Below are 24,228 nucleotides of genomic sequence, written 5' to 3' on the forward strand. Positions count from 1 at the left end.
ATGCGAGTGGCTAACACACAAGTCGTACAGCCCTGGGTGGCCCACAGGTGGCGTGGCGTGGACTGAAGCCTGGCCGCGAGCGTGCAGCCCTGCCCCCAACCCCGACCCGGGATGGGAGAGGCACCCCGAGAGCTGCAGACATGGGGGTCACAGGGCCCATCCCAGCAGGAGGAGGAGAGGGCTCCAGGCAGAAACCAACCTTCCTCTCCCCAGAAAGACAGGATTTCTCTCTCTCTTTTTTTTTTTTGTTACAATATTTTATCATGAAAATGTGCAGACCTCCTGCAATGTGGGAAGAACTTGAGTGAGAGTCTGCGTCTCCGCCGCCCACATTCTGCCGTGACTGTCTGGGCGGGTTGGCTGCACCGCGGACGGTCCATCTGCCCACCCCTCCAGCCTCCCACTCTCTCACCCCTCCCAACAACCTGCCCGTAAATGAGCGGGGAGGAGGTTTTGGAAGGTGTCCTGGCCACTTCCTGTCTTCTTGCAGACCTGCATCCTGGCTTTCGTTCCCCAGCTCCTCTGCTCTGTAAGGAAGGGACCTAGAAACCCAGCCCCTGGTCTTCCAGCATCTGGGTGGGTTTAGACGAGAGTGGGGACTGGAGGAGGGGCTGGAGGGGGAAGGCAGGGACCCTCTCTCTCCCTCTCTCTGTCCCTCTCTGTCCCCAGTGGCCCCCAACTTGACTACGAGGGACCCACCAACAGTCTGTCACTGTGGGCTCCCAGCTCCTACCAGATGTGCCTGAAATGACTCCAGTGTCCACCAGGTGGCTAAGGTCCCAGCCACACGGCCCGCCTCTCTTCGTCCCCAGAGGCCTAGAGAAGAGAGTGACTTCCTGCTCTGGCTGATGTCTTCATTGCTGCAGCCGTCAGTACTTAGCTTCTCACCTCTTTCCAGGGCCTGCAGAAACACTTCCCTGCGCTGCGGTCCCCACAAGGGGTCTGCAGAGCTGAGAGGGAGGAGAGGGGGTAGAGGGAGGGCAGGGTGGGGCGGGGCTGAGAACACAAGCCCCGCCCTGAGGGGCGAAGAAACGGCCACACTGCCACCCCCACTGTGCCCAGGCCCTCTCCAGAGCGGCCCCCAAGAATCAGCCTCGGCTCCGGTCCGAGACTGACCCTACAGGTGTTGAATTGGGCCAGAGGCAGCCAGGAACCCCCCTGCAGCTTTCTAGCAAGTTCTTTCTCAAAGGGAAATCCCAGCAGCCAGCCCCACATCCACGACAGCAAACTGCCCATTTGTGACCGTGGCCCAAAGGCAGCTCGACTCCATGCTGCAGGAACTTTGCGTGGGCCGAGAGCGCACAAGAGCCAGCCTCCCTGCCGTGGGCGGGTCCCACCCCCGAGTCTCCTCCCCACAGACTGGCCACACGGACAGTGAGTCACCGGAGTCACGGGGGACAGGGGTCAGAGGGGTGCAGCTGGGGCGAGTTAAACCATCTACAAAGTGCAAAGAAATGTTGCACAAGATAAACCTCACCCAGCTGCCAAAGGGAGCATGGGAAACTGCGCTCGGCCACTGGTCTGTCAGCAGCTCGGCCCCACCCCGCTCAGCAGCAGCAAAGCCTCTGCTTTGGAATCCGATATAGTCTCGACACACAGCAGAAGGCCCCCGTTTCCGACGTCCGTCTCAGTGTGTTGCAGTAAATGAGCGCCTTCGTGGTTGAAGTGCACGCTCGGTCCCGGCTGGCGTGGCCCTGGCACTGGGCGCCAGCAGAGAAGCGAAGGGTCACCAGCTCCATGCCAGGTCAGGGCACACGTCTAGGTTCCCGGCCAGGTCCCCAGCTGGCCATGTGTGAGAGGCAACGGATCGATGTATCTCTCCCTCTCTTTCTCCCTCCTTTCCCCTCTTCTCTAAAAGGAAATAAAAGTTTTGTTAAAAGCACGCATTTTGATGGGTTTCTGCAAATGCATACAGCCACGCAGCCACCCAGAACAAAGACAGACAACACGCCCATCCGCCAGAAAGGCCCCCGTGCCCCCTCGAAGTGAAGCCCGCCCTCGGCTCCAGACAGCCCCTTCCCTAAACCCAGTACCGTGTTGTTGGGCTATAAGACGCACCTAGGTTTTAGAGGAGGAAAATAGGGAAAATTTTTTGAAGCAAAAACTGTGGTAAAATATTTAACAACATAATAGTTCACCAATGTAAATGTAAACAGAACTCAACAGCAGCATTAACAACCATTACCACTGACTTTAAGCTTTAGGCACGGAAAGTCCTCCAGTCATCAGGGAACCCCAAGAACCCTCGTCACTACCGTCCACCTTTATGAAGCTCAGCTCCTCAGAATCACTAGCATCCCTGTCTTCACTCTGGTCACAGAGGATGTCACCTCCAGAGCCGCCCACGGCACTGCTGATGCCGCATGTTGTGAAGGCCCTCACCCCGGTTTCATCCTTAGCTGCCTGCATGGGGTTTTCGCCCACTCACAAACGTGGGTAACCGTGGGCCTCTGCATCCGTCCAGTTGGTGTCAGGTCACGGTCTCCACCAGCCAGCCATCCACTCCTCTTGCATGAAAACTCTAAACGGCTTGTTGATGGAAAGGCCAAAGGTTGCAACTGGCTGGTGAGCCCCCAGGAATTACGGCTGGATAGGTTTTCTCTTCTTTAAATCCCTTTTTTGTGGCTTCAGTGATATGTGCCCTAAACTGGTCAAGCAGTAACGGAGCAGGTTTTTTCAGAAGCCCCCCAGGACGTTTGGACCACACTTTTTCTATCCACATCTTCAGGCCATTTTCGTCCGTCCATCCTTCGTCGTGAACACGAACAACAACTCCTCTTGGGACTGCCTCTTTCCAGATGTTTCTTCTCTTGAAAATCCGCATTGGTGGCAGTTTGGTGCCATCTGCACAGCTGGACAACACGACCGTGCAATGGGTTTTGTCGCACCCTGAGGTTTTCACGGTTATGGTTTGGGCACCTTTCCCATCAACAGTCTCGTCTCATGGACCATAAGAGGTTAACGGGGCTTCATCCACGCCCTGATCTGGCTTATTTCAGACCAATTTTTCTTTCTTGCGTCCAGTACAGACTTGTGAAAAGACACAATCTTAGATTCATATTCTGTAGGCACTTTTTGCACAGCCACACTCTGTGCTGCATCCCTGACCCAGCCACCACCAACCCCTTCACCTCTATAAACTTGTCACCTCCAGATGCTACTGAAAGGGACTCATAATCTGCGGCCTTCGAAGGCAGCCTAGTTCCATGACCACATAAGCCAAGTTCGCCCCTTCTCGCGGCCGAGAGCCATTTCCAAGCGTGGGTGAACTACACCGCACACCCACTGCGGGGTCGGAGACGTTTCCCGAGTGAGGTGGACACGAGTGACCTTTCTATGAAGGGGGTGTGCAGGCGTTTCCTGAGCAGAAGTTCTTGAATTTCGGGAACCAGCACGCAGTGGTGCCTGGCAGGGCCGGGTGCCGAGGGCTCCATTTCACAGGACACAGACACGGCCCTTCCTTGGTGGGGGTGCGGTTTGCAAACGCGTTCCGTCTCCCCACTGGTGGCTGTCCTCTCCCCTCTCTCCACGAACCCGCCCCAGAGCAGGAGCGTTCTGCTCCGATGCGACCCGTGTACCCCTATTTTTCCCTTTATGAACAGTGCTTCTGGTCAAATCGAGCGCCTCACTCCTTGGTCCAGAGTATTTTCTCCAGTGCTCTACCTGGAAGTCTGGTGGTCGTCCAGTCTGAGCCATGACCCCTCTGCAGCTGGCACTTGTGTAACGGGGGACGTTTGGGTCCAGGTTTGTCCCCGTGTCCACGCTGCCCAGCGGCCCCAGGCCATCTGTAGGAAAGACTCTCTTTCCTTCACTGGGCTGCTCTCCCACCCTGGTCAGGCATCCGTGGGGCATTTGGGTAAGAACCTATTCCTGGTTTCTCCACTTTGTTCCACTGATCTGTGTGTCTATCCACCTGCCAATACGACACAGTCTTGATTACGGAAGCTACGAGGAGGGACTCAAAACACCCAGTGTCACCTTCTGGAGGGCAGGTCCCTTGTAGCACTGGCTTCCCCAGCTAGGCGAGTGCTCCGGGAACCCATCTGCATCGGTGCACCAGCTGGCGTTGTTGTGAGAGGGTGGGTTCGGCTTCAGTGGATTTTTTTTTTCAGGTTCTCTCAACACATGTGCCCAATTCATGATGGATGGTTTAGGCTCCTGCCCACACCATGCTGAGTGTTCAGCAGTATTTGATTAAGATCTGCACGACCTTGGTGTCTTAGCCTCCCTATTCATAGAGCATCGTTTTGTCCGGGATGTAAAAAGTCCTCAGAGGGAAATGTTTTGCCAGTGGGGGAGAGGTAAAACAAAACACAGCAGAAGCACTAAAAGGCATCAAAAGCGAGGGGTTCAAAAACTGTTTGGGGCGCCTCCATAGGTGTGTGGCCTCAGATGGAGAGCGCTCTGAAGGTGACTGAAGTTCAAACATGGAAGAACAAACGCACAAGGTTTTGTAAATAAATTCAGGTTTTGGGGGATCCCCGGGGGCCCTAACATCATAATCCATTCTTTTTTAAGAAAACAAACTAAATCAAGCCAAATGCCTGTGTACTTTTCCACACGTGCACTGAAGACCCTGCCGCAGCCCGGACGCAGGTTAGAGACTCGGGCAGCACCCGGGGCCTGGGAACAAGGGAAGGGGCCGTCCTGGGCAGGCCAGTGGGGAAGGCTCCTGGGGCCCCCCTCCCCCGCTGGGTGGGGTGGGGTGGCCGCGGGGCACTAGGCACAGCAGGACGCTGCGGTAGAGGCCCGGCCGCCGGGCCCCAGGTCCACGGAGCAACTCCAGCGGAGTGGCGCGGTCAGCACCTCGTCTGTCCACGTGAGGCCACTTCCCGGCGCCCCCGACCCTGTGCCGAGGCACGTTTCCTGCTGGCCGGAGCCTCCTCCGCCACCGACCCGAGTTGGGGCTACAATACCAGCTCCCTCCGCGGGGGGAGGATGACTCTGCGCCTGCTCGCCCTCCGCGCCCCCTCCTGCCAGCGGGCACGGTGTCCGCGGACGGAGGGAGGGAGGGAGGACAGAAAAGGAAGGTAGTTCATAGTAGCGATAAGTCTTTTTAACGCCATACAGCTGAGACGACGATGGAAATCTTCAGAACGGCCGGAAGCTCGGCTTTGACGACACTCGTGGGACCCGAGGAAAGGAACCGAGTCAAACACGGCGGACTACGGGCCGCGCTTCGCTGAAGAGGGACCGTGAAGAGGCATGGCCGTCACCTCTCCGGTCTTTTGGAACAAAGTCTCAACAAGTAAGCTTCTGCTCCCTTGGACACGAGCCCACGGGCTGGCTGGGCGCAGGGACGGCGACACGACCGGGGAGGCGTGCTTCCTGGCGGCAGACGTCCGCGCGGGGTTGGACCCGAGGGGCGGACACCGGCAGAGCTGCGGGCCCCGGGGTCCGGGGGTCCGAAGTCCTGCCGCCTGTGCTCTGGGCCGTGGAGGCTGTAAGTCCCCAAGCCCGTCGGGCTGAAACCAGACGCCCAGAGACGTGGCCAGCCCTCTAGCGCCGGGACTGGGACCTGGAAGCGCTCAAGCTGCCCCCTAGGGTCGCGCAGAAGAAATCCGTCCGTGCAGGCGCCGCAGACGCTAATGCAGAGGAGATGACGGCCTCCTGCCAGCCACCCGAGCTCCCGGCGGTGGGCGCGGGCCGGGCTGCACGGGCTCACCCCGGGCTCCCGGTCGGGGCGGCGGACAGCTCAGCAGATACAGGTCCGCGGCGTGGCTGCTCTTCCTGGTGCTCGTGATCCTGGGCATCCTGGGTCCCCGGGTTCCCCGGGATCCACCTGGACCGCAGGGTCAGCCGCAGTAACCCGCTCTGGCCAGAAGAGGGCACCCGAGGGCAGTGCAGCGGAGCCGCGGGAGTCCGCCTGGCCTGGGGGCCTGTCCTCGGAAGAGGGCTGGGCAACAAGCTCTCCCAGGAGCCCGGTGAGGCAGCTGGACAGAGGCCAGCAGGGTCACCGGGCTCCTGCAGACTTCGCCCTCCGGGACAATGGTCCTTCCCTCTGTTCCAGGAGGAGCCCCCAGCAGGAACACATCTCCGGGGCAGACCTGTGATCCCTGCACTCCAGGGGCGCTCCCAGGGTAGCGGGTGCGACACCCCATGGCCTCAGGAAGCGCGGAGGGATGCGGAGGGCGTCCAAGGCCAGAGCCAGCAGAGAGGTGGATGCGGGGCTCGGATCAGGGAGCCCAGGAGAGCCAGGCCCTGGATCAGGGGCACAGGCCCTGGGGAACCCTGGGAGTAGCAGGGAAGAGCTCCCTGGGCAGAGTAAGGCACGGGCCTGGGGTCAGAGGAAGGACGCAGGGGGCTGTGCAGGGTGCGTTCAGGGCGGGTGCTGGGGGCCCGGGGCCGGTCTGGCGGGGAGGGGCTGGACGGAGGGTCTCCAAGGGAAGAGCACTGTTAGGTTGAAGGGACCGGCACCCGTGCCTGCGCAGGGCGCCGCCCACCCGAGCGGCCTGGCTCTGCCTTCCCTGAAATGGGGATCAGCGGGGTTGGCCCCCAGCCGTCAGCTTCCCCGGGACCGCTGCAGGGGGCACCCGGGCGGCCTTCCGGGGGAAGCCATGCAGCTGGGGCCACACTGGGCTGTAGACAGACCTGAGAGGGAACCCAGCTCTGTCCGAATGGCCGGTGACCTTTGGAAAAATCACCTTTGTTCAGGGTCCCCAACCTCCCTGTGTGCACCAGGGACCGGTTTTGTGGAAGACAATTTTTCCTCCGCAGGGAGGGCGGGGGAGACAGGAGGCAGAGCTCAGGCCATTATGCAAGAGAAGCTTCTCTCGCTCCCTCCGTGGCTGCTCGCCTCCTGCTGTGTAGCCTGTCCCTGACGAGCCGCAGACTAGAACCTGGGGACCCCGATCTCCAGTGACAGTCAACTCCCCTGAGCCTGCCTGCTCATCCGTAACATGGGGACGTGGGCCGCAGAGCCTGCCCCACAGGAACACTGTGGGGCTGGGTGAGGTCACGTAAGTGGCACCTGGCACGGGCCCCCGCACACTCGGAGGCACTGGGAGCGTCCAGTGCTTGTCACTCAGTGTGCAGCAGGGCACTGTCGCTGGGCCCTGGTCGCTGAGGCTGGGCTCCCCCTGAAGATGAGGGAGCCCAAGGTCAGCCTCCCCCGCTGCTGAACCAGTGGTCTTTCCCGAGGACTAAGCAGCAGAAGCCCGCTACCACTCACTCACCCTACGGGTTGGGGTGAGCGCCTGCGCACTGAGTGTGGGCGTGGCCTGGGAGAAAACCAGGTCCGACTGTCTTCTCTGGAGCAGCCTGTCCTCCTGGTTCCCACCCCAGAAGCCCTGTGGCCAGGGTGGTCAGGGGGCCTGGGTTCGGCCAGCGGTCTGCTTAGTAGGGACCTCGAGGAGCTGGGGTGGGAAGAGCTGGGGAAGCCAGGGCAAGTGTGGGGGCCGGCAGTCCCTCGGGAGGCCTGACGCCTCTAGCCCCCTGTGTCCCAGACACTGACTGCTGAACTTGCACGGACTGGGCCTGGTCCTCGGCCTCCCTGTGGGCTCAGCCCTGAGGGGCGCCAACCAGGCCTGGGGAGCAGGGGGAACAGGCCAAGGTCCTAACCCGCCTCCCTCCCTGCCTGTCTGTGGTGGCCCTGGCTGCAACATGCCCATGGCGATGGTGGCACAGCCTCTCTAACAGGCCCCTGCTCCTCTTGTGTTCTGGAACCTTCTACCTCCTCTACCCCTAAGGCCTAACAGGCAAGGCTGCGGCTGTGGCCCGAGTTAGGACCAGTCTCCCTGCCCTGCTGGTGGTCTGCAGTCTGCCCTCACCTCTGGCAGGGAGGAAGAATGCAGAGATGCCCCTGGGGTGCAGGGCTGGAGCCCCCATGAGGCCAAGATAGGAGCGTGGGCTTTGTTCTTGGCTGGGAGCCCTTCACTTCATTGTGGGCTGACAGTGGGCCCTCGGTGGGGCTGGAGCAAACCTGGGTGCGGAGCAGAGTCTCAGAGTGGCCCAGGCCTCGGTGAGCCCCTCAGGTCCTGGGTGCTGGGCGTGACTGGACCACGGGGAGCACTCCCGGCTTCTCTCCAGAGAAGCCATTGCACCATCTCAGGGAACCCAGGACCCAGCTCCCCACAGCCGCCGCCGCCGGCCCCAAGCCAGAAGCCGCACACCCCACGGATGACTCACCAACCAGCAGACAGCCAGTTTCCCACCGTTTCCTGAGCAACGCAGACCCGGCTCCCATCCCTCTGCCTCCAAGAGCTAGAAACAAACCCAGCCCCTCGCCCTACCCTGCCTGCCCTCCCGGCCCAGCGCTCACTGCCCCTGCCCAGCATCTCTGGTCTGGCCCAAGGCAGGGGCTGGGCCCCCTCGGGAGTTCAGTCCCCAAAGGGAGGAGGTGGGAGCCAGCAGGTCTCCCAAGCAGTAACTGCTTGTTTGGGGTGGGGACCGAGGGTGCAGCCTGGCTGCAGAGGGTCCCCAGAGGTCTCTCACTTCTCCTGGTCCTGGGGCTTCAAGCCAGACTTTGACCCCATGCTGGGTTGGAGGGAAGCCCCAGCGGTCCTGACACCGCCCCCCTGGAGCGTTCCAGGGCTCCCTTAGCTGGACTTAAAGAACAGGGAGCCGAGCCGTGCAACACGCTGGCCAGGCTCCTGGTGGGTCCCGAGTGACAGCCCAGCTGAGAAACAGTTTTCCAAGGGACCCGGCTTTCGGGGACTGGGGCCACCGACAAACCCCGCAGGGGCACCAAGAGAGGAGATCTTTCTGTAAAATTTGCTACTAAAAACAAACCCCCACAAGCATTCAAGTCACAGTGGTGAATAAAACTCTTCTGGAGGGGCCTGTGCTGGATTTCCGTAACTCATTTCTGGCTGGGGCTGGTTTTATGTGGAGTCACATGTGGGGAGCGAGTGAGAACAGGAACAGGTCACCTGATATGTGCAGAGTCCTGGTTTAAAGGCTCTAGTGTCCACGGATTCCAGTGACAGCGGGCCTTTCCTTTTGGGTTTCTGAGGGAGGGCCAGAGCTGGGGTCTCCGCGTTCCAACGAGCAGGTTAGTGCATTGAAGGCGGGTGTCACAGGCCCCTGAGGGTCCCGGGGAAGGACTGGGTCAGGAGCTGAGGGCCTGAATCCCGGGTGTTCCTGCAGCCGCCCCTGGCTCCTCCTGGGCTGGGGGCCCACGACCAGCCCCACCCAGGGGACAGATGCGGGGGCAGAGCGCCTGCATGCCTGTGGGGGATTCTTCCGCCAGAAGAAACCTCATCCCTGCCTTTAATTAGGCGTTTGCGTTCAGCTCTTCGGCCGCAAACGGAAAGGCTTTGAGGCCAGAGCCAGGCCCCAATAGAGGCGGTTGGTAGACTTGGGGGTGGGGGCGTCCCCCTTGTGGGGAGTGAAAGGCGCCCTCATCTCTGTTGGGCACAGAATGCACCCACACGGCACGGAGGCCTCGCGCTGCTCGGGGATCTCCCCCGCGATGCACTGCACTTTCGCAAACGCTCGTCTTGCCCCGGGAGCTCAGACCCCCGAGCACTGGAAGGTACCCCGTGTTAGGAGTGGAGAAGCAGCCTGCCCGATGCAGGCACCGGAGCTGCAGCGTCAACCTTGTGGGCTTTAAACGCCCTGGCCCTGCTGCCACTTCAGGGCAGGAGGTTGGGCACCGCGCATCTAGTGATGAGCCCCCGCCCTCCACCGTTGGCCTGTTTCGCCCCCTGTCGGTACGGAGGAGTCACGGCATGGAATGACCCAGAAGAGGGCTTGGGGGCTGTAACGCCTGTGCTGACCACAGGGTTTAGCCCTGCGGGGCCCACTCTCCCATCCTCCAGGGCAGGATGTCCAGAGGGACCAAACTGTCGTCTGGTTACCAAGCACCTGTCTCCTTGATGTTGGGGACCAGCCCCAGAGGATGCCCCTGACCTTCATTCCCTGCAGTACCCCCCCACACACACACACAACGGTAGACCTGTGGTCAGGATGCCGGAAAGAGGGAAGAGAGGAGAGGACGTTTCAAGGTGATGATGACCACTGTCCCCAGGACCCAGGCTGATGTCCACAGCACGCCTGTTCCGTCAGCGTCCCTGCTACAGTAGATGGCCTCTGGCGCTTGCTGACAAGAGGTGACAGACTCACACCCCCCCGGTACCCACGGTCCACACACGCCTCTCTGTGTCCGGTCATCCCACCCGATTCCCTCCAGGCCCTCCCTGACCAACCAGAGAAGCTTGCGTGCCGGCCAGGACCCGCGGGAACCCTCCCTGGTCCTGGCCCCACCCCCACTGGCCAGCCCTCTGAGTCTCCCGCTCAGCGGATTGATAGCAGAGGTATCCTCTCTCTGGGGCCTCCCGGGGAACAGATTCTGGTGGAATCGATGGTCTTACAGAATAAATACGTCTTTCTCGCATTTCTACTGCATACCCCTTCGGAGCTCTTACTTGGAGCTCTGGCAAAGCGATTTTACAGCCCCCGCACCTCGCTGCCCTCGAGCCCACGCCCTGCATAGCCGTGTACTGCAGCCATTTCCAAGTGCGTCCTCCCGGAAGTCCAGTCCTGCGCCGGGGAGACTCCTCCCCAGTCAATAAACTCTATTCAGTACCTTCGAGGTCCACTCGCACACACGTCCCCCTGAGCTTGGTGACACACAGTAGCCAAGGCCATAGTTGTGCCACTAAAGATGCCGCTGATCCCCAGAGCAGGAACCTAGTCATTGTTCTGGGTGAAGTGAGGAGAGATGGGGACAGCAGCCCTTGAGGACGAGCATCCTATGGTGAGGCATCGGCTCAGGTGACGTCTTCCCAGTGTCCCCATGCCAGCACCTCTGGGAGCCTGCATTTCCAGGCACATGAACTTGTGAAGCAGTGACAAGGGAATGACGCTGTTGGGCTCTGAACAGAGAACTGTTCCTCCAACATGTTCTTCCTGGAGCGAGAAACAAAGATGGTCTCAGACCAACTTGAGGAAGAGGAAGAGGCCGAGCCAAGCTGGGGCCTGGCCTGGGACCCTGCACAGACCCACGTCCCTCGAAGGCAGGGAGAGAATGGGGCCCTGGAAGAGGCAGAGTTCACGGTGGGGCTGTGCAGCCCCCTCCCAGGGCCCCGGGAAGGCACTGTGAGCTCAGCCAACCTGGGGGGACGTGGCGCAGAGCTCTGTTTGGAAAATGTCCATTGGTCAAAGTTAAAGTCAAAGGCATTCTCTAAATGCATGACTATGATTGTGAGCAATGTGTACCCAACACCAAAGGCCTGCTGCAGGCCAGGCCGGTGGCCATCAGAGCACACAGGACAGTCTCCATGTGGCCAGAGCTCCTCCGCACAGGACTGGACGCTAACAGGCAGGACACCAGAGGAAGCTGGCAGATCAGCTCGGTGAACGGCCTGCAAGAGCGAGCAGGGACTGACTGGACCCCCAGTGGTGCAGAGCGTGGGGTGCCGGGTGGGGGGGGCTATTGAGGGCGGAGCCAACAGGGCACCTCTCTGGGCCAGGTGGGGGCCGGTGTCATTCAGAAAAGGACTAGAGTGCCAAGCAAGCAGGGGCGACAGCAGACAGGTGCATTGGCAGGGTTCTGACCCGCGGAGGAACGCCACTAGGGGTCGGCGAGTGTCCTTCCAGTGGTGAAGGGCCCTGGAGGGCCCAGGGGAACCGGGGCAGGTGTCGCCTCCGCCAGCCCTGGCCGCGATTCCCGGCCCAGCTGGTCCCGCTTTGCTTTGCTTTGCTTTTTTTTTTTCTTTTGAGGATGATACCCAAGATAGGATTTTTCTCAATTTCCAGATCCATCCATGTTTTAAAAATTAAGCCGGATGAAAACATGCTTTCTTGTAATTTACAGATAATTTATTGTAAATAAATTGGGGGGCCTATTTTTTGTGGGTTCACCTTCCTGGATGTCCATCTCAAAGACGCAGGTGCAGCAGTGAGCCCAGGGCTCAGCCGGCCCCGGGGACACAGACAGGGGCCTGCAGGGCCCTAGGGCGCCTGGACCGAAGTGGACAGGGGTCAGCAGGCCTCCAGCACTAATCCTGGACTCTGCCACCTCAGAGGAAGCCGGTGGCTCGTGTCGCTGGAGGGCGCTCCCCAGTGGGCAGGGACCTCCTCCCCGGGGGGTCCCCTCTCTGTGAGCAGAGAGGAGCCCAGCACTCAGGGGGACTCATGGAGCGCTCCCCAGCTGGGAGACTGGAGGCCCCTGCCCGCAGGCCTGTCTCCCACCCTGAGCTTCTCTTGGACGAGGCTGAAGCGACCCTTGCTCTGCCCCACACCCCAGCCGAGGCTGGTCCCTGGACAACCTCCCCAAGATGAGAAGGTGGGTGGACCCTCTACCGCCCCCTGGTGCCCACCCACCAACCGGACTTCTCCAGGGTCCCTGATGGCCCAGTGAGAAGCTCCCCCTGGAGGTGCCAGTCACCTCTAACTCATTGTGTGGCCTTGGGGAACCGTCAGCCCCTCTCTGGGCATCAGTTTCTTCGTCTGTAAGACACAAGATTGGGCCACACAGTCTTGAGAGAGAGAAAGCCAGCCCCAAGCAAGTGAACAAGGCAGGGCGGTCACAGGGCAGAAAATGTGGGGGCCACACCGCTGAGGGGCACCCTGAGAAACTGGGGGAGGGGAGTGTGGGACAGAGGCTCAACCTCCAGGCCTAGAATGTCAGGGCGAGGGGACACAGCCAAACCCCACAATGCCAACCAGGGGCCCCCAGCTCCCAGCTCTCCTGTCCCCTCCTCTCTCCCTGCCCCATCCTGGCCGCCCCTGAACAGCTAAGCTAGGACATGAGATGTCCTGAACTGATCCTTTTGACATAAAGGATATGACTGAGACCATTGGCAACATGGGAACGCATTCTCGTGATGGGGCGATAGCAACATTGTGCCCTTTCCCAGCTTCCCCGGGGCAGCCGCTTGGCGGCCACAGGTCCCTACGGCAACTCCCTCACGGGTGGGGGCGGCCTTCACACCACACTCGCAAACCGCTGTGATTTTTGAGGTGGTTTGAGCAGTTTAACATTTCTGTGATTCTAGAATTTTCTCTTAACAATCGCATGCGTCCTTGGAGGCAGCAATTTCCGTTTCAGGGTTTATTCCTCAGATACGTTGGTGTGAGGAGTCGTCCCCACACACGGGTGGGGACGAGCGCACAGACCGCCGTAGTGACGGTCCCCCAAGCGGAGGGGGAAGCACATTCGAATTTTCATTCTACATTGTTTATGTTCTTTACCTCGTATCTTTATCATCCATCACCCCATATCTGTGTTGTACCTTTTAAAACCTACTCATTTAAATAGATAATTACTGAGGTTTAAAACTTGTTTTTAAGTCTTTCATTAAGGAAATTAAAGTCCCGATACCAACTTTGGGGGGGCGAGTATTAATTTTACACGCGATTGTAAGGACGGGCCCGTGGTTGTGGAAACCGGTCGAAGGGTGAGCCGCAGGCACCTCCAGGGCTCACGCGCACCGGTGGACGGTGTTGGGTGAGAGTCCCCATCCGAGGGCAGCCCGGGGCCCTGAGACACCCGTATCCGCCTCCAGCGCTTCACCGGGCACACCTGCAACCCAATGCTCTCGCACAGTAACGTTTTGTGGCTTTCGAGAGCTCCTTACAAATTGTCACCACGACCCTATAGAGTTTTGTTTCCTCTAAAGTGGAAGAGGTAATAATAACTGGTCACCTAAAAGCATTCCTTATTTATGTATTTATTTATATTCCGATCCACATTGTGCAGATACAGAACTGAGTTTCGAATGAAGCTCCAGGGGAAAGAATGTAGCGATCTTTTATTTTTAAATGATAAGCGAAAAGGAGGAGGGGATAGCGCTCTCGCGCGCCCAAATGCGGAGGAAAGAGGGAAGGTGGGGATTGGGAAGGACGGGCCAGCGGGCGGACGGACCGGCCAGGGCGGGTCTGGGCCGAACGCGCTCGAGCTGAGGCGCGGCTGCGAGGTGGGCGTTCCCGGCGCCCGCCCCGCGTCCTCCCGCGCGCCCCGCCCCATCCGCGCGCTGATCCTGACTCCGCCCAGAGCCGCAGGGGCTTGACCCACCTGCAGGCCTTTTCTTGGTGGGCATGGACTAGGCGCCCACCCCGCGGCGGGGCTCCTGGCGCTGTGGGTTTCCCCGTCCAGGGGCGTCCAGATGCCAGGCGGGATGGAGGGTGGCGAGGGGCACGGGATCTGCACGAGGAAACGCTGGGCTCAAAGTCCCGCTGCCCAGTCGGTGTTCCCACTCAGTGCACGGCTTTGGCTCACCAAGGCTGTTTTCCAAGCCTCAGTTCCCCCTCTGTAAAGCTGGAGGAAAGAGCGTCCCTGCAGAGTTGGGGTGGAAATTTAACCAGGTACCGCGCGGGGGGAGCGTTCAGGCAAGCCGGTCCCATCCAGCAAGGAAGGGCAGGGCCGTCCCGCAGTATGGACACCCGGCAGAGTCGCGCCACTCGCTAGGTGCGGGCGTGACTCTCCAGGTGCGGGCTCAACCCACCCCTCCCCGCCGCCTCCTTTCTCTCCGAAGCTGGCTTGGGGCAAGGGGCGAGGGTTTCCCTCCTGCACCGGCGCCTCCTGCGCGGGCACCGGGGTGCGCGCCCCTCCTCCCGGCCCAGCACCCGGAGGTGCCCGCGCTCCCGGAGCTGGGCGGGTCGCAGCACATGTGACCCGGGCGGGCAGCACCAGGGCCTCGCCCGCGCGCTGCCCGCCAGGCAGAGGCAGTCAGGAGCTCCTGCCCTGCGCCCTGCCGCCCGAGTGTGCCGTGACCAGAGGCCCAGCCTCCCCCGGAGCAGGGCCTGCAGGCCACGGGAAAGAGTCGGTGAGTGCTGGGAGCAGGGGAACGGGTGGGGCACCGGTGGTGCCCAGGACAGGAGACTCAGGCTCAGGGAGGGTCCGTGGAGATGTGATTCCCCCTGCCCCCACTCTCTCCAGGCTGGTGAGGAAATCCTGTCCCGCCCCCAGAACCCCAAACCTTAGACTTCACCGGGCTACTCTGACCAGACTGGTCCCGGTCCCCAGACCGCCCATTTTGAGGGAAACGGTGCTTCTAATCAGGAGTCCCATCGTGGGTCCACTGGAAAACAGAGCTGAGGCCACTACCCCAGGGGGTTCTCACTGGGCTGGCCACCCAGGGCCTGAGGCTGTCTGGGGTAATACTTCCTCCTGGGCTCCCTGCCCTGCAGATCTAGGGGCCCGAGCCTGGAGGACGTCCTGACCTGGGAGGAGGCCCCCCGGCCTCCCTCTGGGCTCCCAGAAGCCTCTGTTTCCTTGGAATCCTCTTTCGTTTGCTGGGGGCCCCCTCCTCACCCCCCCCCCCGGGGTCGTGGAGATGTGGGGAGGGTCTGTGGCCAGTGCCTGAGCTCCACTCCCCTGTCCATCCCCCAGGGCCTCACAGGCTCGGATCGCACCCCAACCCTGAGAGCCCCGCTTCATTTTCAGGTGGGTTGGGGCCTTTATCTTCTCTCCTTTGTTATGTGGGCTTTTAATCTTTACATATTTCTTTCTGAGAGGCTGGAGTGACCATGGGGGGGAGGGGAGGCCCTGGGGGCCCACTAACCTCAAAGGCCGGCCCTGCCATGACGTGAGGTTCGGGGAGGGGGCCAGAGCTCGCGGAGCCGGAGCAGCTGAGCGGCTGCCTTGGACCCGGGCGCGGCAGCGCTGGGCGCACAGAAGAGCTCCAGGGCTGAGAAGGCACCACCGGCGGGGTGGGCCTGGCAGGAGGACTGGGGTGGAAAGCAGTCTAATGGGAAAGGGGACCCTGGTGGCCTTGGGTGGCTGTGGGTGACGAATCCTGTGGCGAAGTCGCCTTCTAGTTCTGGCTGTGCTAGTCCTTGCAGAGCCACTGCTGGAGTCCCCCACTCCTCCCCACTCACGGCCCCTCTTTAATTCCGACCCCCCAGCATCTTGCAGGGCAGGAGAGGGCCAGGGTGGGGCACGGAGCCGATCACTGTCTGTGGCGCCGATGGGGAGACCCAGGGAGCCTGTCCCGGGTCCCAGGGCCAGCTGGTGGAGGGGAGTCAGCTCCCGGCTCGCAGCCCCGTCCTCGTCCTGCAGCCTCAGCCTGGGACCTGTCCTCGAGGCGGACACCGGAACTGAGGCCTTTGTGGCAGATGCAGGGCCTGGTCCGTGTTCGAACGAGGGACCTGGCGGGGCAGGGAGAATGGACAGGCGGGGGGCCGGCCGCAGAGAGCCCGCCCAGTGGAGCACCTGCGGGGGAGGGGGCTTCCCACAGAAATAGGCTCCTCTTGCCGCGGAAGGGGTCTGGGGTGGACGCTGGGGGCTGGGCTCCTAGCCGGGGACAGCGGGTGGGAAACAGCGCAGCGGGCACCGGGCTGGCACTGGGCCCGTCCCCCGGAGGGTGCCCGCACCCTCGTCGGCAAGGGCGGCCCCGCACGCCTGGGTTCTCAGTCAGCCGGCCTTCCTGCCCTGGCTGGCTGGGCCTTAGTGACGGACTTCACCGGGCTTCCCGGCTCTGTTTGCTCAGGGGGTGACCGTCACCACCCGTCGTCACCAGTGTTCCAAGGCTCAGGGGCCAGCCCGCCCAAGGCGTGATCAGGCCAAGTGTCCCGAAGGAGGAGGCCCTGCCCAGATCGCTCTTTGTTTTTAAAAGGGATTTTATTTGTTTATTTTTAGAGGTGGGGAAGGGAAGGAGGAAGAAAGGGAGAGAAACATCAATGTGTGGTTGCCTCCTGTGCGCCCCCTACTGGGGACCTGACCCGCAACCCAGCCATGTGCCTGACTGGGAATCGAACCGGCGACCCTTTGGTGCACAGACCGGCACTCAGTCCACTGAGCCACACCAGCCAGGGCCCAGGTTTCTCTTTAATTTGGCCAAAATGTGAACTCAAATCTTTAACAATGAAGACAACACGGCACTGAATTTCAGCCACCTGGGCCCAGGGTATTTATTTTACAAAACCGCTTCCACAGCCTCTTCCCACCCGGGTCCCCACCGCGTCAGCCCTGCGGGTCTCTGTCACGGCTGCTCAGGGGCAGGGGAGGGGCGGGGGAGGGCCGGCCGACTCAGAGATGGGCAGCGTGATTACTGCCTGAGCAGTGGGCGGGCACAGAGTGGAAGCGTTTTGTTCAGGAACCTTGTGACCAGCAGTTATCTGCCCCGAATGGGCGGGGGACAAATAGGGCCCCTGCCTGGAGTCTGCCTCCCGACACAGGCGTCCAGGGAGGGTGCCGCAGGCCAGGCCGGGTGCCCACGCAGCCCTGGCCCTCCCTGGGCCGCCTGCCCCTGACCACTGTGGGAGGGGGCCGGTGGGGATGGGGCCTCACTGAGCAAGGACTCGGGGGCAGTGGGCCAGAGAGGATGGGCTGAAAGGCAGTCCCCTCCCCCAGGGCACGTGGGTCCCGTGACCTGGCTGTGCCTGGCAGAGGGGCCGGCCCTCCAGCTGCTCCCGTGTCCCAGCCTGAAACAAGCCAGATGGGATATGAGCAACATGTCCCCAAAATGCCCCTCACTTTGGTGTGTGCACTTTAAATGCTGAAGTCAAACATATTCTCATTCAGTTTAAGACTTTTTCTAAACACGGTGCTTGAACAGGTGTAAGCATCTTGTTTGTCCACTAAGTGGGAGGGTTTGGTCACAGGAGCAGACGCCGTGCTGTGAGCCGATGCCCCCCCAACCACTGACCCAGGGACGGCCCCAGAGAGCGTCCCTCCGGCTGCCTGGCACAGACGGCTCTGGATGGGGTCACTGCCCTCCCATCTCTCCTGGTTCCTGCCGCTCAGCCGGGGTTGGGCCGGAACCAGCAGTAAGCACCGGAACACAACCCTTCGGGTGACATCTGACCCAGGAAGTGGACGCAGCTGGTCTTGGTGGGGCAGGGTGGACTGTGTGTTTCAAAACATATGTTCCCTCGTCACCGGTTTCACTAAACTGAGCACAGGGGCGTGTGTCCCTCTCCATAAACCCAGGGCCGTCGCAGGTGTGTGCAAGCTGGTGCTGGTCCCTGACCACACCGAGGTTCCTGTGGAGGCGGGGCGGGGTGTCGGGGGGCCGTGTGTCTCCCCTCCGGTCTCCCCCCACCCGTCACGTCTCAGCCTGGTTCCTGCGGGCCTCGCTCCGGCTGCCAGGAGCCAGCATGGGCCTCGTCCCCACGAGAGGGGAGGTCACGCTCAGCTGACAGTCATGGCCCTTGTGTCTGCTCTGGAAACAGAATTTCAATGACTGCCCTTCTTAGGGTACAAGTTTTTTTTCAAAAATAGTAAAGAACAAAAACAAAAAACAAAACTGAATAAATCCCAGTCATCCATCAAATAACTTTTGTTTCGATTTTTTTAAACCCGGAAACTGTGTGTTCCAGGAAGCATCAAAAACCCATTTTGTTTTCACGGTTCCTTGTCCAGAATCCAAGTTCAGCTCGAAAGAGGACGGGGGCAGGGTGGCCCAGGCTCTCGGGGTCCCCTCCTCCAGGTGCAGAACTCACGGTCCCGCGGCATCCGAGGGCTTTCCCACCAGATGTACGGCATGAGCCACGGGACCTCTGTGGGGACTTCCATCTCAGATGGCATGTGAGTGCCACTTGGAAAATGTCACTTTTCCTAATTAACCTCTGAGGCACAAAATGGACACGCATTCCTGGTGCAGAGTTGGTGAGCCCACCACAGGCAGGGTCAGCCGTCCCAGTGCGCGAGGCGCTCCCCACGCAGGAGCCTGGGTGCGTCCTGCCTAGGACTCGAAGGCTCCCCTGTGACAGCAGGCAGTGGGACCCCTCCCCGGACATTCGTGGGAAGACAGACTTCAGGCCCCAGTGAGGATCTCCTGCAGTCGCAGGGTGGCACGCAGGCTTCGTCACCCACACAGAATGCTGGCCCGGAGCAGGGCCCTTCCCTCCGCCTTGGACGGAGCATCTCTCCAGGACCACAGCTGGGGGCTCACGCCCTGACCTTGCCGTCACAGACACACCACCACAAAGGAAAGAGAACAGGGACCCGGTGCCTCAGGGTGTGGGGCCTGTGGGGACGGGAAGCAGATCCCGGTGAATCCAGGGTGTGGGAATCCCACAGGTGGGTTCGTCCGTTTACCTGTTTGGGGACCGTCTAACCCAGGTGCAGACAGACTGCCCGGGACCTGGCGCTGTGGGCACGGCCCGGTGCTCGAGGCATTAGCGGCGTCCGGGCTTCCCAGCTGACGCTGTGGTCTGCGATCTCCCAGGTGGGGCCCTGCCGAGGAGCAGAGATGGGGAAGAAGCTGGACCTTTCCAAGCTCACGGATGAGGAGGCCCAGCACGTCTGGGAAGTCATCCAGCGGGACTTGGAGCTCAGACGGAGAGAAGAGGAAAGGCTGGAGTGAGTGCTTGGGCCTCGGGGGCAGGCGGGCGGGTGGGCCGGCGGGTGGACCAGCAGGCGGGGGAAGCCAGGGGTGGGCAATGCCCCCCTGCGGGCCTCAGCCTCCTCACAAAGGAAACCAGGAGACCTGACTCTCAGGTGTTCCCTGAGGGGGTCTATTTCAACTGGATCTACCTCCCAGGGTGACATCGTCCCCAGGCTGGGGGAGGTTGGGGCCACAGCACTGAGACTAGACGAGCTGGAGGTGACTAATGGTGAAGACCTGATCCACTCGGGAGCACCCGAATGTGGCAACCGAGGGGTTTTGGGAAGAGGCTTCTTCATCTTCCTTCCTGGTTGTGTGGGTGGCACCCCGTCCCCTCCCCACCAACAGAGCGGCCACCCCCACCAGTGCCCACTCCCTTCCGCTGTGCGCCCCTCCCCCACCAACAGCGCTCACTCCCGCTGGGCTCCTGGCTACCCTTCCTGGGGGCCGCAGTGGGTCATAGGCCTGTGGAGAGGGGGCATCTGAGCAGAGACCAGAGCAGAGGCCAGGAGCTGCCTGGTGGGGGGGTCCAGGCGGGGGGGGGGTGGAGGGGGGAAGGGGCAGTCCGGGGCAGCACGGGGCGGTCCCACAGCCCTTACAGGACCTGGGCCTGTCTCCGAGTCCCCACGGTCCCCCAGCAGCAGGCCGCAGCACCCGGCCTCTGCCCTGCAGGGTATAGGTTCCTGATGCGGTCAGAGGTAGGCACAGCCAATGAGCTCGTCCACAGCTTGGATGGGGGTGGAGAAACCGGGAGGAGTCAAAGGTGACTCCAAGGTTATGACCTGAACGGCTGAGAGATGAAGCTGTCCGCTCACTTGGGAAGGCACAGTTAGACCAGGCTGGGGGACAGCAGGAAATGGTGAGCCACGCTGGGTGGGCTGGGCTGCCTGTCAGGCCCTTCATGGACCAGCTGGCCCCCACGCACCGGCCAAAGCCGAGGGGCACGGCTGCGGAGCTCCCCCCACCACACAGGTGAGACCTGTGCTCCTTTCCTAGGGCGGCTGCAGTCGCTGCACCTTCAGTGAGTTGAACACACAGAGGGGCCTCGTGGCTCCTCCTCGTGGAGCTGAAGGCAAGGTGTGGGCAGGGCTATGTTCCTTCTAGGGCCACTGGGGAGGAGCCTGTGCCCCTGCCTTTCCCACCTCCCAGAGCGCCTCCCTCCCTGGCCCCGCCCGGCCCTTCCCCATCTCCAAAGCGGTCCTCGGCATAACACCCTTCACCCCCTCTCATTCCTACCCCCTGCCCTGGGACTCAGGCCACACCCCCAGGCCTGCTGGTCCTGGTCAGGGCCACATCCTCATTCCAAAGTGGCTGAGCCTGTCTGCTAAGAATGGGCCGGCCCGTGGGGGGTGGGGGTGGGGGGCAGAGGATTTCTCCATCCTCTGCATCTTCTCGGCCACCATGTGATGGGGGTGGGCTTGGTAAATACCCCCCATGCCTATCAGATGGGGAGAGGTTGTGGGGGGCCACAGAGCGGTGAATGGCCCCCCAGGAACGCGAGCAGCAGAGAGGTCGCGATGGGGAGCCTCTGCCTCAAAGGACCAGTCAGTCAGGGCCGCGGAGGCCCAGAGAGCCATCTCGGGCCTGGTTCTCTGACTGTGGACAGGGCCCTGGCTGGAGACACGCATGGGAAGGAAGGAGTCGTGTAAAGGGTGGGGGTTAGGGAGGCCTTTTTTCTGTTTTTTGTCGTTTTTGATGCTTCTTCTCTTGTTTACGGTGCCGTTGGTTTAATAAGCCACAGAAGGCAAAGCTGCCCCTGACCGGGAAAAGCCTTTCCCCTCGAGCCCCCCGCGACCTTTCCTCCAGGCCCCCCACCCCTGTGACCCCAGCAGCTGGCAGCACAGGTCACGCAGTCCCCAGGCAGGAGGGCAGGCGTGCCCGGCACGGCTCAGATGCGTGCAGGACTCTGGTCCCTGACACGGAAGCCGGCTCTGCAGAGTGAGTGGCCAGAGTGCCACAGTCCGTCACGAAACCGAAGATGGCTTTTAAAGTACAGACAGCACTTCTCTGTGTCTCTTCTCCGTGTTTTAGAGCATTTAACCAATTTCAACACAGGCAATCGCCCACTTCCTGCTCCCAGTGTCCCCTTCCCTGTAGCCCGTCCGGGTCCCTCCAGGACAGCTTCCGTCTGCTCCCAGTTCCCGATGACGCGTGGTCTGTGATGGGTGGCCACCCTGGGCCTCAGGGGCCGCTCCGTGGGCGGGCGGGACAGACAGGGCAGGTCAGGAATTCTGCACATGAGCATTTGCAGTCTGTGCCCTGAGAGGGATGCCAAAGGGGCAGCCCAGCGGGACAAACCACCCAGGTCGTGGACAGGACACGGTTGGGACAGCGGAAGCTGTGACACCAAGAAACAAGCACACTCGGCCTTGGAGAGTGGGTCCCGGTCCTGCACCTGCGGACACAGGTGTGGGCGCAGGGTCCCCACCAGGAGCCCGTCTGCTGAAAGGCAGCCCGCTGGGCCGGCAACTCACCATGCCCGCCCACCCGTTCGAAAACAATCCGAGAACAAAAAGAGAGGGGATTTCTGTTCATATTTACAAGGCTAACAGAAATGCACATTAGGGGGATTCCTCCCCAGTAGTCATGTTCCCCCACTGGGGAGGGTGTTGGGGCAGATCTGGGGAAGGCCCACCCCCCCACCTGCACACAGTCAGATGGGCCCGCCTCCCACCTCCCCTCCAAGACAAATGAGCCCGCCCACGTCCCTGACCTTCACAAGGACAGGAGACCAGCTTCACCGCACCTGCCTGACCAGATGACCCCCAAGACACCCTCCGACCCTTGGGCCAGGCCTCAGGCTCCCCCCCCCCCCCCCCAGGCTGTGCTGAGAACATTCGGAGCCCCCCAGGGAACCCAGAGGCATCTCACTGGTGAGACTGCAGGGGAGGCCTTGGCCCCTCTCCCCCGGGGAGCCTCCTAACCGCATTCCAGAGAGAGCACGTGTTCGTTCTGGGGAACGGGGGCGCCAACTACCGTGGCTCTGTGTGGCTTTCCTCCGAACTGACGGGAAGGGATTTCCCCTGGGGTCTGGCTCCCCGGCGGCCTGGCAGGGCCCCCGACAGGCGGCTCCAGGACTTGGAGGAGCAGGAAGGCGGGGCGTCCGGCCTTTGGCTCAGTGCAGGCAGCCCAGTCTCTCCCTACGGTTGGTGTGTTCAATCAGGGACCTGGGAGTGGGTGTTTACTGTGCAGGGTGTGATGTTATTTCTGGCTCCCCAGCGGGGCGCGGTGCCGAGTGCCGGGGACGGGAAAGTCAAAGGTGCAGCGCCAGGCACTTTCAGATGGAGGCGGGTGGGGTGTTGCCAAGAGGACGTGCGTGTCTCTGTGAGTGAACTTGGAGCCTTAGAGCAGGGCCGACGTTTGTGCGAGAGAATGGGCATCCTGGGGCCAACCTGCTGCCAGCTGCGGGGCTTGGGCTGTGAGCCCGTGGGTGCGGCCACCCCTGGGTGTGGGGAGGGAGGATGGACAGCTACTCACAGGGGCTGCTCCGCTCTGACTGACGCCCGGGCAGCCTTGGCCTTCGCTGTCCTCGGGGCCCCCGGGGATGGGTGATGAGGGGGAGGCCAGTGGGAGGGGGACCAGGGGAGGCTCCTGGGGGGTAGTTCCAGCCGCAGGTGCAAGAAGCCAGCTACCAAGAGCTGAAAGGCCCTTTGGGAAGGCAACTGCTTCTTTCTGCTCATGTTCTCTCCCTTTGGTGTTTAGTTGTGGTGGAGAATATCAGCTAATCTGCGCACCAGGGCAGCTAAAAGAAATCTTGAGAAAAAGCATAGTGGAAGGAAGCATGTGTCCCAATTTCAAACTATACTACAAAGCTACAATAATCAAAACAGCATGGTACTGGCATTAAAACAGATCTGGGGTCAATGGGATAGAACAGAGATCCCAGAAATAAATCCTCACATGCACCATCAATCACCCTATGGCATAGGGGACAGGGATATACAGTGGAGAAATGACAGTCTCTTCTGTAAGTGGTGTTGGAAGAACTGAACAGATACACGGGGGGGGGGGGGGGGACCAGACCTTATTGTACCACATACAAGAATAAACTCAGAATGGCTAAAGACTTAAATGTAAGACCTGAGACCATAAAACGCCTAGAAGAAAACACAGGAAATAAGTTCTTCAGTATCGGTCCAAGTCATATCTTTTTGGATGTGCCTCCCGGAACAAGGGAAAGAAAAAAAGTATAAACAAAAGGGACGACATCAAACTCAAAAAGGTTTGCACAGCAAAGGAAAACATCAACATTACAAAATCTACGCAACAAGTGGGAGAAGATATTCACCAATGACATATCTGCTAAGGGGTTAATATCTAGAATATATCAATAACTCATACAACTTATCGCCAAATTAAAAAGCACACAAATAATTCAATTAAAAAATGGGCAGAGGACCTGAATACAAAGCTCTCCAAAGAGGACACACAGGTGGCCAATAGACTTAGGAAAGGATGCTCAACCTCACCAATCATCAGAGAGATGCAAATTAAAGCCACAGTGAGATACCGCCTCCCACCTGTCAGACTGGCCATCAATAAACCAGCAAACAGCAAGAGCTGGCAAGGACGTGGAAAAAGGGGACCCTCGGGCACTGTGGGTGGGGACGCAGACTGGTGCAGCCACGGTGGGAAGCCGTGTGGAGTTTCCTCAAAACTACAGTTGCTACACAGCCAGGTGGTAACACTTCCAAGGATGTACTGGAGAACAAAAGCAGCAGCTCAGAGAGGTGTGGGCGCCCCCTACGTGATCGTGCGTGCACTGCAGCCACGGTGGGAGCCGCCGGGCGCCTGCCAGCAGACCAGGGCAAGGACTCTGTGCTGTGTGTGGACAAGGGAACAGCCCGCACCGAGAAAAGAATGACCTGTCACCATTTACAATAGCTCGGATGGACCTAGAGGGTATTGTGCCAAGTGGAATAAGAAGGAGACAAACGCCTTATAATTTCACTTATATGAAGAATTTTAAATAAAAGCAAAGCAAATGAATAAACCAAACAAAGCAGATACT

At 60.6% G+C, this 24,228-nt stretch overlaps 1 protein-coding gene across 5 annotated transcripts in view; it reads left to right on the top strand.

Moving 5' to 3' along the window:
* The first annotated feature begins 8,970 nt into the window (after positions 1–8,970).
* The window catches only part of MLPH (melanophilin), a 32,860-nt gene continuing 17,602 nt past the window's right edge, over positions 8,971–24,228 (top strand). The window contains exons 1-3 of one of the 5 annotated variants that reach the window (XM_053655223.1): positions 14,009–14,711; positions 15,278–15,331; positions 19,059–19,192. In XM_053655223.1, coding sequence (XP_053511198.1) covers positions 19,083–19,192 — 110 coding nt within the window. In that variant the 5' untranslated portion in view covers positions 14,009–14,711; positions 15,278–15,331; positions 19,059–19,082. Of the gene's footprint in view, positions 8,993–14,007; positions 14,712–15,277; positions 15,332–19,058; positions 19,193–24,228 lie in introns of those variants that run through there. The other 4 variants (XM_053655224.1, XM_053655226.1, XM_053655222.1 and 1 more) reach the window with 4 other exon arrangements.

The sequence above is a fragment of the Artibeus jamaicensis genome, unplaced genomic scaffold (genome assembly GCF_021234435.1).
Source record: "Artibeus jamaicensis isolate MK-2021 breed Jamaican fruit bat unplaced genomic scaffold, CSHL_Jam_final contig_944, whole genome shotgun sequence".
Classification (NCBI taxonomy): Eukaryota; Metazoa; Chordata; class Mammalia; order Chiroptera; family Phyllostomidae; genus Artibeus; species Artibeus jamaicensis.